Raw genomic sequence first — 12,043 nt, 5'->3', positions numbered from 1 at the left:
TTTGGTTAGACGGCTGTCTAATGGATGGCACCCTCCCTGGGCTACCCAGAATCTCTGAAGTATTGTGTTGTGGCCCCATCCCTAGCCATGTCCTGGAATACCCCCTTCACTAGAGCTTGTCAGGCATCCTTGAAAGGCAACCTTATGGATGTCCTCCACCGTACGTGTCCTCTAGGAATCTGCCTCTGGCAGGGTTCAGGACTTTTATGCCACTCCAGCTCTTTCATCTGGCATAAAGGAGGTGGTGAACATCTGATCCTCTTTCTTTCTTTCTTTCTCTGTCACTGTCACTGTCTGTCTATCTCTCCTGGGTGCAAGTCTGTTTCTTCAGTCTTTTGGTCAATCTATTAGAGTTTTAGACACACACTCTTCAATTTGTACCATTTAGAATTTGTCAACTTTTTGTTTGTCTTCAGGTGCAAAATACCGTCTGGGTTTATTTCCTGGAACAAGACAGAGACACTCATCCTTGTTCAGTTTTCAAAAAGTGCTATGAGCGATTTTGGATATGAGTTAGTCGATTTGTTTAGTTTTGTTTCTATTCCTCTTTCAATTAATTCTTCATCCTGAAACTGTTGGGTATCTTACATAATACCTGATATCTCAGATATTTCATGTGCAGGCTATATTTCTGGTTAAAGTTTTCACTATATTATTTTTTAATCCTCTTTATTTTTAAATGCAGTGAAATTCTATTCAGTGAACAAGTGGTTCAGTGGTAAAATTGTTGCCTACTATACAAGATACCTGCATTTGTTTGACTTTTGGTCAATGCAGGAGTGGCTGTGGTAGTCAAAGATCCATGAACCCTATGTTGTGGCTTTTTACAAATCACAGTTGTGAAGTTGTTAGTGTGCTAAATTTACATAATGAACCTTGACTAAGGGAATCTAAAATATTCGTAGTAGTACATAATCCCATATTGGCTATGAGGTTTATCCAGCAAATGTATTATTAATCCTGGCACGATACATTCCACTGCTTATGACATGGTATGAACATTGATCTGAGATTTATCTAAAAATGCAATTTTAGTTAATTGTTTAACAATAGCTGTTTTAGAAAAAGTTTATAAACTGAATAAGGTATGACTGACTGAGAGTAAATTCAGTGAAGATGGTATCCAGATTTGGTATGTTTTTGTTTTGAGGCTGCACCCTTAGTCCAAGGAAAGATACTTGTTGTCAAGGCTGATTTGTTCCATGGTAATGTTACTACTTCCTACTTTAGTACAAATGCAATACAGTATGGTAGTACAAATAATAAAGAAGCTAACATTTTATGGCTCTGGTGCAACTAGTCCATAATTTTTGAAGTAGAGAATTGTCCCGCTTGCATAATGTTCTTCAGACTGGTACAAAATGTAGTAACATCACCCCGTTGTGTGATTTGCATACTGTTTTGATGCTTAATTCAAATTCCAATCATCAACTCAAATGTTGTTGATTTTGGTTTTGGTAGATGACATTCCTGTAATTTAGCATTACTTCTGATGTGATTTCTGCCTCATAATTATGTGTCAGTGAGCGTTTCCAGTATTTGCTCAAAGTAATTTGGCTTATGTTAAATACTAGCGGCTGATTCTCCTATCTTTCCACATGTGTAACTATGTAATCTCTACTACTGTTAATGGAAGCGTGAGTGGATTATGTGACAGAACTGGGCCCTAATTGTTTACTGTGTGTTCCTTACAGTCTGGTTTAAAGAGAAGCCTTTAAGGCCTTTACAGATTTTCATAAACCATGTAGAGACTGGCTCAGAGGTAGGCTATGACATGGTTTTCTGCCAGCATGGTATTATAGGTAATAATTGGAGATATACCAATCTCCTAGAACTGGAAGGGACCTTGAAAGGTCATCGAGTCCAGCCCCCTGCCTTCACTAGCAGGACCAATTTTTGCCCCAGATCCCTAAGTGGCCTCCTCAAGGATTGAACTCACAACCCTGGGTTTAGCAGGCCAATGCCCACTCCACTGAGCTATCCCTCCCCACAATACAGTATTGTGTATTGTGGGCTTTTTTTTTTTTAAATTGTGAGGGGGAGTGAGTCTGGTGAATTCCTATCTGGAGAAATTGTGCTTTGCTACTGTAAGCCACACACCTACTGGGTGTGGTGTTCTGTCCCATGTAATGGCACTGAGGGGGGGGCGGGGAGAGAGAGAGAGAGACTCTGACTCTGACTCTGCTCTACAGCCTTAGCTAACAGCGAGTTGGCTTTTAGCTCATGCACTAAGCTCCAGAGGTCCCAGGTTCAATCCCGCCCACCACCAACAGGGGTCTGTCTGTGTTACAAGTGGGTGCTTGTCCGGGATTTCAACTGGGATATGTTTCCTCAGCTAGGAGATGTATGTAACCCACACACCTACTGGGTGTGGTGCTCTGTCCTATCTAGTGACACTGAGACCAGAGAGAGACAGGGGCGACAGGTTATATGGGCTCAAGGTGCTCGAGCACAAGAAATATTCAAGGCTGAGGGCTGTGCTCCACCAATATTTGGAGCTGGGGGGTTTCTCCCCTGGCCCTGCCTGGAGCGGGCCCTGCCCCCCCCCACCTCAGTGCTTCCCTGCCTGAAAGAAAACAGCCTGTGCCTCTCTCCCTTGCTTGTGCTGCTTCTGCCTAAGGCTATAGAGATCAGCGGCGGGCAGCCTCTTGGAGCACCGGGGGAGGGGAAGAGGAGGAGAGGGAAGGCAAACATGTGCTTGGGAGCTCTCTTCCCCACCCCCGGCACCCACATGGAGGAGACGCCAAGGGGACTTCCGTCCAGGAGATGGACATCTGGGGTGGACCTCACTCACCTGAGCAGCTGCTGGGGCTTCGGTGAGGTTTGACCCTGTGATCCACCCCCTCCCCCTGCAGCCCCCACTCCTGCCCAATGCTGGGCAAGGGGCAGCCCCATCTCCAGTGAGACAAGGGTGAGGGGGCAGCAGGCTGCAGCAGGGGAGGAAGGAAGCTACATGTGCTGGCAGTCCCCCCGCCCCGCAGCACCCACCCACCTACCACAAGGGAGATGGGGGAGGCGGGGACCTTCCTAGACCTGAGCAGCTGGCGCTTGGGTGAATTTTGTGACACCCTACCCCCCATCCCAGCCACCACCCTGCAGTCCCCACTCCTGCCCTGTGCTGGGCAAGATGCAGTCCCATCCCCATCCCCAGTGAGGCTATGGTGAGGGGCAGCAGCAGGGGAGGCCACACTTGATGGAAATCCCCCGCCCTGGTACCCACCATAGGGGAGGCGAGTGGGCTTTCTGGACCTGAGAGAGTCCCTAGGAGCATCTGCAGTGACCGTGGTGCAGAGTGAGTGTGCTGCCGGGGGGGGGGGGGGGAAAGGGGGTAGAGGAGGGGTCCCTCCCCTGGATCTTGCTGCTGCCAATAACGGGGAGGAGTCCTCTCTGGCCCTAGCCCTGGGGCAGCCTGTCTGCATCCCAAGTTCCTTATCCCAAGCCCTGCCCCACCCCAGAGCCTGCGCCCCCAGCACCCCAACCCTGAGCACCCTCCTGCACTGTGATCCCCTCATCCCCAGCCCTATCCCAGAGCCCTCACTTGAGGGGAAAAATGTGCTACTTAAATTTGGTGGTCAGTTTGGAGTATCATTGTGTTTAGCACAATACTTGATTATTTTACACCCTTTAAAGTACACAGGTGTTACAAAGTGGGAATGTTCTTAATGTTTTCTCTGAATACTGTGTGGGTGCCTCAGTTTCCCCTATGCATTTCTCAAGGATTTAGATGGTGGGATAAGGGTGTGTGATTGTTGTAGAGCCCTAGAATGCCAGTGTGATGCCGTCTGCACAGAGAATGGCCGAAACCCTGTCTCCAGGCAACTGATGGCCTGGGCCACTCTCCTGCAAGGTGCCAGCTGAAGGTGTTGGAGAACAAAGAGATCAGGTGGCCTCCTAATGCCTGGAAAAGAGACAAAGGCCAGAGGAGAGAGTGTCAGTGCCTCTGTGGACTTCCAGGAAGCACATGGTGTGGAAGGGGATGCTGGGATGCTTTGGAACTACTCCATAAAAAGCCAGTCAGGACTCTGGGAGAGCCTCCTCTCTCTGAGCGTACTGTCTCCAGGGCAAGAAGCTTACACCTTCCTGGGTCTGACCTCGGAGCATTCAGCATGCCCTTCCACATCATGCACTTTCCGCAGCGAGTCTGCCCAGGCAGGTCCTGGGGCAACCAGAGGTCCCTGCACCCCAACTCTGCAGTCAGATATGACTCTCAGCCAGACGGTAAAACAGAAGGTTTATTAGATGACACTGTCTAAAACAGAGCTTGTAGGTACAGAAAACAGGACCCCTCAGTCAGGTCCATCTTGGAGAGTGGGGAGCCTAGACCTAAGTTCTGGGCCTCTCCCCATTTCCCCAGCCAGCTCCAAACTGACACTCCCTCCTCTGGCCTTTGTGTCTCTTCTGGACAAGGAGGCCACCTGATCTTTGTCCCCAACACCTTCAGTTGGCACCTTGCAGGGGAAACTGAGGCACCCACACATTATTCAGAGAAAACATTAAGAACATTCCCACTTTGTCACAACAGGTGCAACAAAATATAATACCGTATATTGAAGCAACAGGTGCAACAAAATATAATACCATATATTGAAGCAGGCAAGTGCTACTTCTGACTTTCCACTTTTAATTGACCCTTGTAATCTTGTGGTGCCGACGCGTTGTAGCTTCATTTTATATCGGCTTACAGGGCAGGAGTGGGAGGGGGACCCCATTTTGGGCACCACCAAAAATTATACAAACCTGCTGCCTATGGAGAGAGATATTAATGAGTCTGCTACAGCCTTAGCTAACAGGCAGTTGGCTTTTAGTTCATGCAGTAAAGGATCATGCACTAAGCTTCAAAGGTCCCAGGTTCAGTCCCGCCTGCTGACAACCGAGGTCTGTCGGTGTTACACTACCAATACAGAAAATGCCAGTAGCTAACACAGTTTGACTCTTAGTGTTTGGTCACAGTAAGTACCCCTTTTTTTAAGGTAACTTTCTCTGTCTGTCCCTTAAAATATGAGAAATGTTACTTTCTTTTGCCAGTATGAACAAATTTAGTTTAGCATAGCAAACGTGTTTTAGTACCTGCGGGAGACAGGACTTCCTCTCTATATTTGCCTCTTTTGTATTTTTATTTATTACAATAACTGAAGTATTAAGGGTAGTTTAGATGAAAGAGTAGAAGACATTTACCATTCTTTTAAGCAAGTCTAAAATGATTTGCATGCAGAATTTTAGAAATCTCATATGGTACAAGTGAAAAGGTCCAATTGTTTAATTACTTCAGATTTGTCATGGTTCCCTTGCTGGTGATTTTAGGGTTATCCTTCTGTTGTATGTTTTACATTTAATGCAGCCCTTCTCAAACTGAGATTGGCCTTCTGGTGGATGTTGCTTCTCTTCTGGGAAACTCTGGGAAACGTAGCGGGAAGAGAATATATTTTTCTTTTTCCTTAGGACTTGGAATAAACTAGAGCTTGTTAAATTAACAAATTCGGTGCTGATTACTAAATATAGTATCTGACTATTCAAAATGAAATGACGCACTCAACAAAAAGAAACAGGCTACCCTGTCTATACGTACAGTATGTAAGAAAAAGATTAAGTATTTTTCCTTGCTCAGATGAGAAACTTTGAGTGGAAAATCTTGATCTAATTGCATAATACTTTTTGAGAAAATACATATTGTAAGTAAAACTTAGTTTTATGTCAGTATGTAGGCTACAAGTCTACAATTAATTTTAAAAAAGTAAAGGTGATGATGTAAGGGGAAGTAAGTGTAAAATGTGTCTCTTACCTAAATGTCTGCGTACATGGGCAGAAATGGGTTTAGGTATCGATGCAGGGAATGCGCATATGGTGGATGCATGAAAAATGACACAGTATAAAAGAGTGGAAGCTACTCAACACCCATTCTGCCATTTCAGAATTGGTGAAGTAGAACTGTTAAATGGAACATAAGTTACTGCTGGTCCTTGGTAGTGTAACTTGTGATACACATGATGGGGAAGGAAAAACAGTTTCCCCCAGGTCCTTACTTGGGCTTATTCTCTTTCACCCCTCCTCCTAACACAGCTGGTTTTTCCCAGCTGTTAATCCACCTCATTATCCCCAAACCAAGCTGTGTCTGGCTTGCATCTAGCTGTCTCTGCCATCCAGTCTCCTCATTAGATAATAGCTTTTTTCATTTGTGTTTCAAGCACCCTAGCCTCCCATTTCCCCCATTCCTTGTTTTTGATAGAGTTCTGTGAGCATTTTCTCTACTCAGTTGTCATTTTGGGGAGGGCAGGATAATCTTTAAAATTGCTAACTGGGTATGTAACTTTTGTTCAAATACAGATGGTTCTGATACTTTTAAGGTCTCAGACTTTACTGTCTGCTTTCCATAGGAGACGTTCTTGTTACATTACACACACGCACCCCGTCCCTCTGTCCTCCAGAATATAAAATTCATACTTATCAAACAATCATGACTGAAAAGACATTTTCGGTGATTGAGTGTTCTCTCTCTTTCAAGTGGGTAAAAAAAATTTTTCAATGAGAAATTTAAATTAAATATTTTAATTACAAAATTTTTAAAAAAATATGTAAATTTGAAATTGACATCCAGTGTTATGGCCTAAACTTAGTATAATCTCTATTAAAATTATTTAAATAATATTAATCAGTACATATTTGTTGCTGAAGTTTGTCAGACCACTGAATTGGTGGAAGTCACTGGCCGTATACCTGGAACCAGAGTTTGTTGCAGTGCTAAGCCAGTTTTTGACAGCAGTAGCCTCTTCTGCAGGTGCACAGAGATTATTATTTTCATTTCATTTTATTCAGCTGTTCAGTACAGTTCAATGCCTAGTTCATTGAAAGTTAAGAAACTAATTGGGAGTTGTAAAAGCAGGAAAGCTTGTTTTCCTCTTCCAATTGATGAATAAAATCTAGGTGTAAAAAGAGAAAATCTTCTAGTTCTAAAATTGGGAAGGACTTGTTGACCAGAAATAACCAGTTCACTTCACTAAATACAGATACTTCCTTTGTTTAATAAATCAAGTAGTTTTATCAAAACATATTTTGAATTTAAAAGCTTTTACTTTTGTAGCCAGCATATTTAAGGTAGTTTTATTTAACTAATAAACTGTTTTAAATGCCAATTTCCATTCAAATAGAATTTGACACAAATCATGAGTAAATAGTCATCTAGGAAATAAAAAATTCACCATTTCTAACATCAAAAATGTAAAAATCAAGAATCTGATTAAATGTATGTTAAGCTATATAATTATAGTGTAACATTCTGATTAGCAAGAAGTACCAAATTTAGTGCAAAGGCTATATTGAATTGTGAATTAGCATGTTTTAATAGGTTGATTCCCACTGGTTGGTAACTTTCTTTAGGAAAATAAAAAGTACAAATGCAAAATAAGATTACAATCAGTGATTTTCATAGATTTCATAGAACGGTGTGATTATCTAGTCCAGCGATGCCCAAACTTTTCCTCCCACTCCCCACCCCTTACTAGTAAGGGAATATGTCTGTTCCACCATCCCTGGTGCTAGGGGCAGGCCCAGGTGAACTTTTTGGCTCGAGGGCTATATCTGGGTATTCAAATTGTACGACGGGCCATGAATGCTCATAAAATTGAGGGTGGGGATGAGGGCTCTGGCTGGGGGTGTGGGCTATAGGGTGGGGCCAGAAATGAGGTGTGCAGGGTATGGGAGCAGGCTCCAGGCTGGGGCAGGGGGTTGGTCTGTTTGAGGGGGCGGGGAAGAAAGGAGGGCTCCAGCTGGGGGCGTGGGCTCTCGGGTGGGGTTGGAGATGAAGGGTTGGGGGTGCAGGAGGTTACTCTGGGCTGGGATGGAGGGGTTCAGAGGGTGGGAGGGGGATCAGGGCGGGGGCAGCGGGTTGGGGCATGGGAGAGGATCAGGGGTGCAGGCTCCGGGCAGCACTTACCTGAAGCAGCTCTCAGAAGCAGCGGCATGTCCCCCCTCCGGCTCTGCATGCTGCCCTGTCCGCAGGTGCCGCCTTGCAGCTCCCATTGGCTGTGGTTCCCAGCTAATGGGAGCTGCGAGGGCAGCATGCAGAACCCCCTGGCTGCCCCTATGCATAGGAGCTGGAGGTGGGACATGCTGCTGCTTCTGGAAGCTGCATGGAGAGGAGCAAGCCCTGGAGCCCGCTCCCCAGGGATTAAAACATCTGGAGGGCCGGATTTGGCTCCCGGGCCATAGTTTGCCCACTCCTGCCCTAGAGGGATGCCCCACAGTTTCGGGCCACTGATCTAGTCTGACTTCCTGTAAAGCAAAGGCTGTAGAACTTTCCAAAATAGTTTAAATCAAGGTCTATTTTCTGATTTAAATCAATTCACCCTACCCTCTTTGGTGTTTATAGTATATCTTTTCTTTAAGTTCACCGGAGTTCAGGAGTTATTCAATGTGAGTTTCTTCTGTTTGTTTAAAACCATATTAAGTCGATGCAACAGAAATAGCCATTCAATTCATTATGCTCTATTCACTTGGTGCCTTTAAGTGTCTTTGGGAAGGCTGGTTGCTTAATATTTCAGATATTTGATCTGCTTTTTGGGAAACTGAGAGATCCAGGCGTTTTCACAGGCATATTATAATGTCAGTAGGGTTGGCTTGCAGATATAGGGCCAGATTCTCACCACGTGAACTTCAGTGGAGCTGCACCGATTTAAACTTGACTGACTTTCACCAGCTGAATATCTGGCCCATTATGTGTGGGATTTCTGGAATATAGGGGTGTGTGTGTGTGTGTAGGAGTTTAGATGTGGGAAGCCTCTGAACAGTGGGAAAGGAGAGAAGGGTGTTGATACAGGGTTTGGGTATATTGGAGTTCTGAGACAAGTATTTCTTATGGATTTTGGAGAATGGAAACCACGTGGAAAATCCATCAAGGCACTACAGCACAGTAATACTTCACAGAGATAGACTTGAATACATTGTGACATTCAAAGCCAATGATACATCAGGGTAAACAGAATAATTTCTAAATATCTTTTTTTAAAATGCATGAAACTTCAAGAACCAGTATTGCTAAACTGTGGGGTAGATTATAAACAGGTTTCATTTAGTTGAAGGGAATACAATTAATGAAGTGCTTCTGCTTAAAAAATAAAAAATTTTTGAAAGCATGGAAATTGTGAGTTAAGAGACAAAGCTGTGGTTGTGTAATTCCAACTACCCTCCACGCACATTCAAGATTCAGCAGATTTAGAATCTGCAAAAACACCGTTTTTAATTTTGATGATAAAATATACGCCTGCATTAAACTGTATCAAATTTGACATTCTGATGTAAGTAATATTCACTGGAGATATGTGCGACCTACATTACTATAGACTGTCCATCAAGAAATCCTCTATCAAGAATTTAAGACCAAATGCCTATCAATTCCACCTTCCCCCAAATAGCTTGTAAAATTGCAGATTTTGGAATTTTTATAAACCATTTAAAACCACTGATCAGGCCTTTGCAAGGATGGATGGACACTCTTTTATACTCTTGCTCAATTTCTCAAATTTATGGGGATAAGCTATACTAATATAAGCTCCTGTACACTGGTATAATTGTGCCCACACTAGGGAATTGTATCACTTTAACCATATCTGTTTCTAGACCGATATAATTACAGCAGTGCAAAAATCATGGGTAAACCAGCTTAAGATGTTACACAGTTCTCAGGGTCTCCAAACAGTCATGGTGTGCAGTGTGTCAGGAGTCAATACTTCATTGTAGTGTGATACTTGCCAGAGACATCTGTCTGACATGCAGGGTTCAGTGTGACAGAGTTAAGGTTATTCTGTATTTACACATTTACCAAACCTTTCCCCAGCTTTCTGATTCTTAAAACTGCAGATATTCTTGAAATTTTTCCTCTTATCTTGTTGTTGTGTCTTTTACGTCGTTAAGTTCCACTTAATATATGGTTGAAATCCCTTTCTCCCCTGTTCCTACTTCCCGTCCGCCTGTCATTTGATTTTTAAAAATATAAAAAATTTTATATTTGGACATGGCCCTAATTTCCTTTGCAAGTTAAATTCAAAGAACTATTCTATATTCAAAGATCTATTCTTCAGATTAGTATTTAAAATTTGGTACTCCCCATCTTCTATAGCAACTTTGTGATTTAAATAGACTAGCTCCTGGGAATGATAGCTTTCTCCAAATAAATTACAATGCTACAAAGTTGCATTTTTTTTAGCATGTAGATTTGATTTTTTTTTAATTGTGTTTTGGTTGGTCCTTTAATTTAGATTTCCCCTTATTTTTTCAGATACTTAAAGCTTCAAAAAGACTGTTCCTACAGCAGGAGGACCAGCCCTAACCATACGCTACACAAGGGGAGCAGATGGTTGTAATAGATCTCATGATGCAATTACTGAACAGTTCAGGATCTTGGGAAATGAACACTAAAATATTATAAATGGGTTTTAGCCAACTGTCATTTTATTACACTTTTTTTTAACATTTAGATGTTTAAATTTACGTTCCTGTCTAACTTTTTTTGTCAAGTTTAGTGCATTCATTGGTTTTATTTCTCTTTCTTCTCTGTTTGTGACAGTTGTGTGTTTGACATACGTTTTAGATGTGCTATTCAAGCAATTCGTTAATATTCTATTTATGATGGAACATCAATTGATTTTTTTCAGATTTTAATATATATATATTGTAGGTACATACAGTAAAAAATTGGGAACAGATTGGGCAAACCATGTACAAATGTGATAAATTTTAAAACATGTTACTACTAATGTAACATATGAGCTAACTGCATTTTTATTGGAAACACTAATGAGACATTGAGCTGTGAAGTTTTGATTTTTATCTGTCTGCACTGATATTATGTCAACAGTTACACTACATGAGCTTCAAATCATTTACAATAATTCTACAGTTTCTAAAACATACATGTCTAATTCTAAGCAGTATATAGACAGATTATTAAAAGACTTTTTCCATAATTTGTTATTTTATGCTCATTTGATTTTAAAACTAAGGAACCCGAAGACTTTAAAACGGCCTGACAGGAAGTCAGGGTGTATATTGACACACAGGTATGTAATCAGTTTGGGCTTAGTAAGCCATAATTTATATTGCCCAGAGCACTGACTAATATCACAGCTGGGATTTATGTAGTGTGATACTCAATTAACATTCAGAGAGGGAAAAACAAAACAGATTTGCATAAATACCCAGCTTTTAGATTTAAAAGCTGACCCTGTCAAATAATATTCACCTAAAAATAAGGTTTAAAAATTTAATACTGTAAATATATAAAAACTGTTTTAATGACTCAACTCCATTTAATTTAGATTTTGAATGACTGAGAATTTTAATAAAGCTGATGTGTTGTCTACCTGTTATGCTGCTGTTCCACAACTGTAGAGACATCATCTTTTCATTCTTGGGCTTTTTTGTGTTCCTTTTTGGCTCAGGAATGGTTGCTGTGATTAAAATATTGCAAAGTTTGATATGGAAACTAGAAAAAATAAAATACGCTTTATCAGTAAAATAACATAGGTTGTGGTTTAGTTGACAGGGAAATGTTTTTTATTAGTTTCTTACCACTGTTTTGAGATTTTTACTGATACACCCATAGGAAAGGACATATATGCTTGTTTAATGTGTGGGACTCCAATTCACTTTGAGTTACATGAGCAGAGCAAGTGTAAAATATGCCCCAAAGTGATTTCTTTAAACTTGTCAGGTTAGCAATAATCTTCTTAAACTGTGATGTGGGTTGAGGCGGAGTATGGCATTCTTCTTGGTGTAAAATTCTCAGTGTTTGTGAATTGCAAAGCAATACATTTTACAAAGCCATATTTTGTAGGGAGCTTGGGAGTAAAATTTAAGACTTGTAGAAAAAAAAGAACAAACTTTACTGCATTTATGTGTAATATGACAGTCTGTTTATAGAATTATGGGACTATGAGGATGTGTTATGCTGTGATCAAATTTTAAACACTTTGTAATTAAGTATGTGATTTTTATGAGCTTCTTGTTTACAAAAGTGTGCCAAGCTGGGAATGGTCAAGGGGATCTTAAAAAA

General features: G+C 41.7%; 1 protein-coding gene across 1 annotated transcript in view; it reads left to right on the top strand.

The window, feature by feature from the left end:
• The window catches only part of ASPH (aspartate beta-hydroxylase), a 113,723-nt gene extending 102,217 nt beyond the window's left edge, over window positions 1–11,506 (top strand). Inside the window, exon 21 of the mRNA XM_039522516.1 lies at window positions 10,268–11,506. Coding sequence (XP_039378450.1) covers window positions 10,268–10,275 — 8 coding nt within the window. The 3' untranslated portion in view covers window positions 10,276–11,506. The remainder of the gene's footprint in view (window positions 1–10,267) is intronic.
• The last annotated feature ends 537 nt before the right edge of the window (window positions 11,507–12,043 follow it).

The sequence above is a fragment of the Mauremys reevesii genome, linkage group 2 (assembly GCF_016161935.1).
Source record: "Mauremys reevesii isolate NIE-2019 linkage group 2, ASM1616193v1, whole genome shotgun sequence".
Taxonomy (NCBI): domain Eukaryota; kingdom Metazoa; phylum Chordata; order Testudines; family Geoemydidae; genus Mauremys; species Mauremys reevesii.
This window is presented reverse-complemented; position numbering and strand designations above follow the sequence as displayed.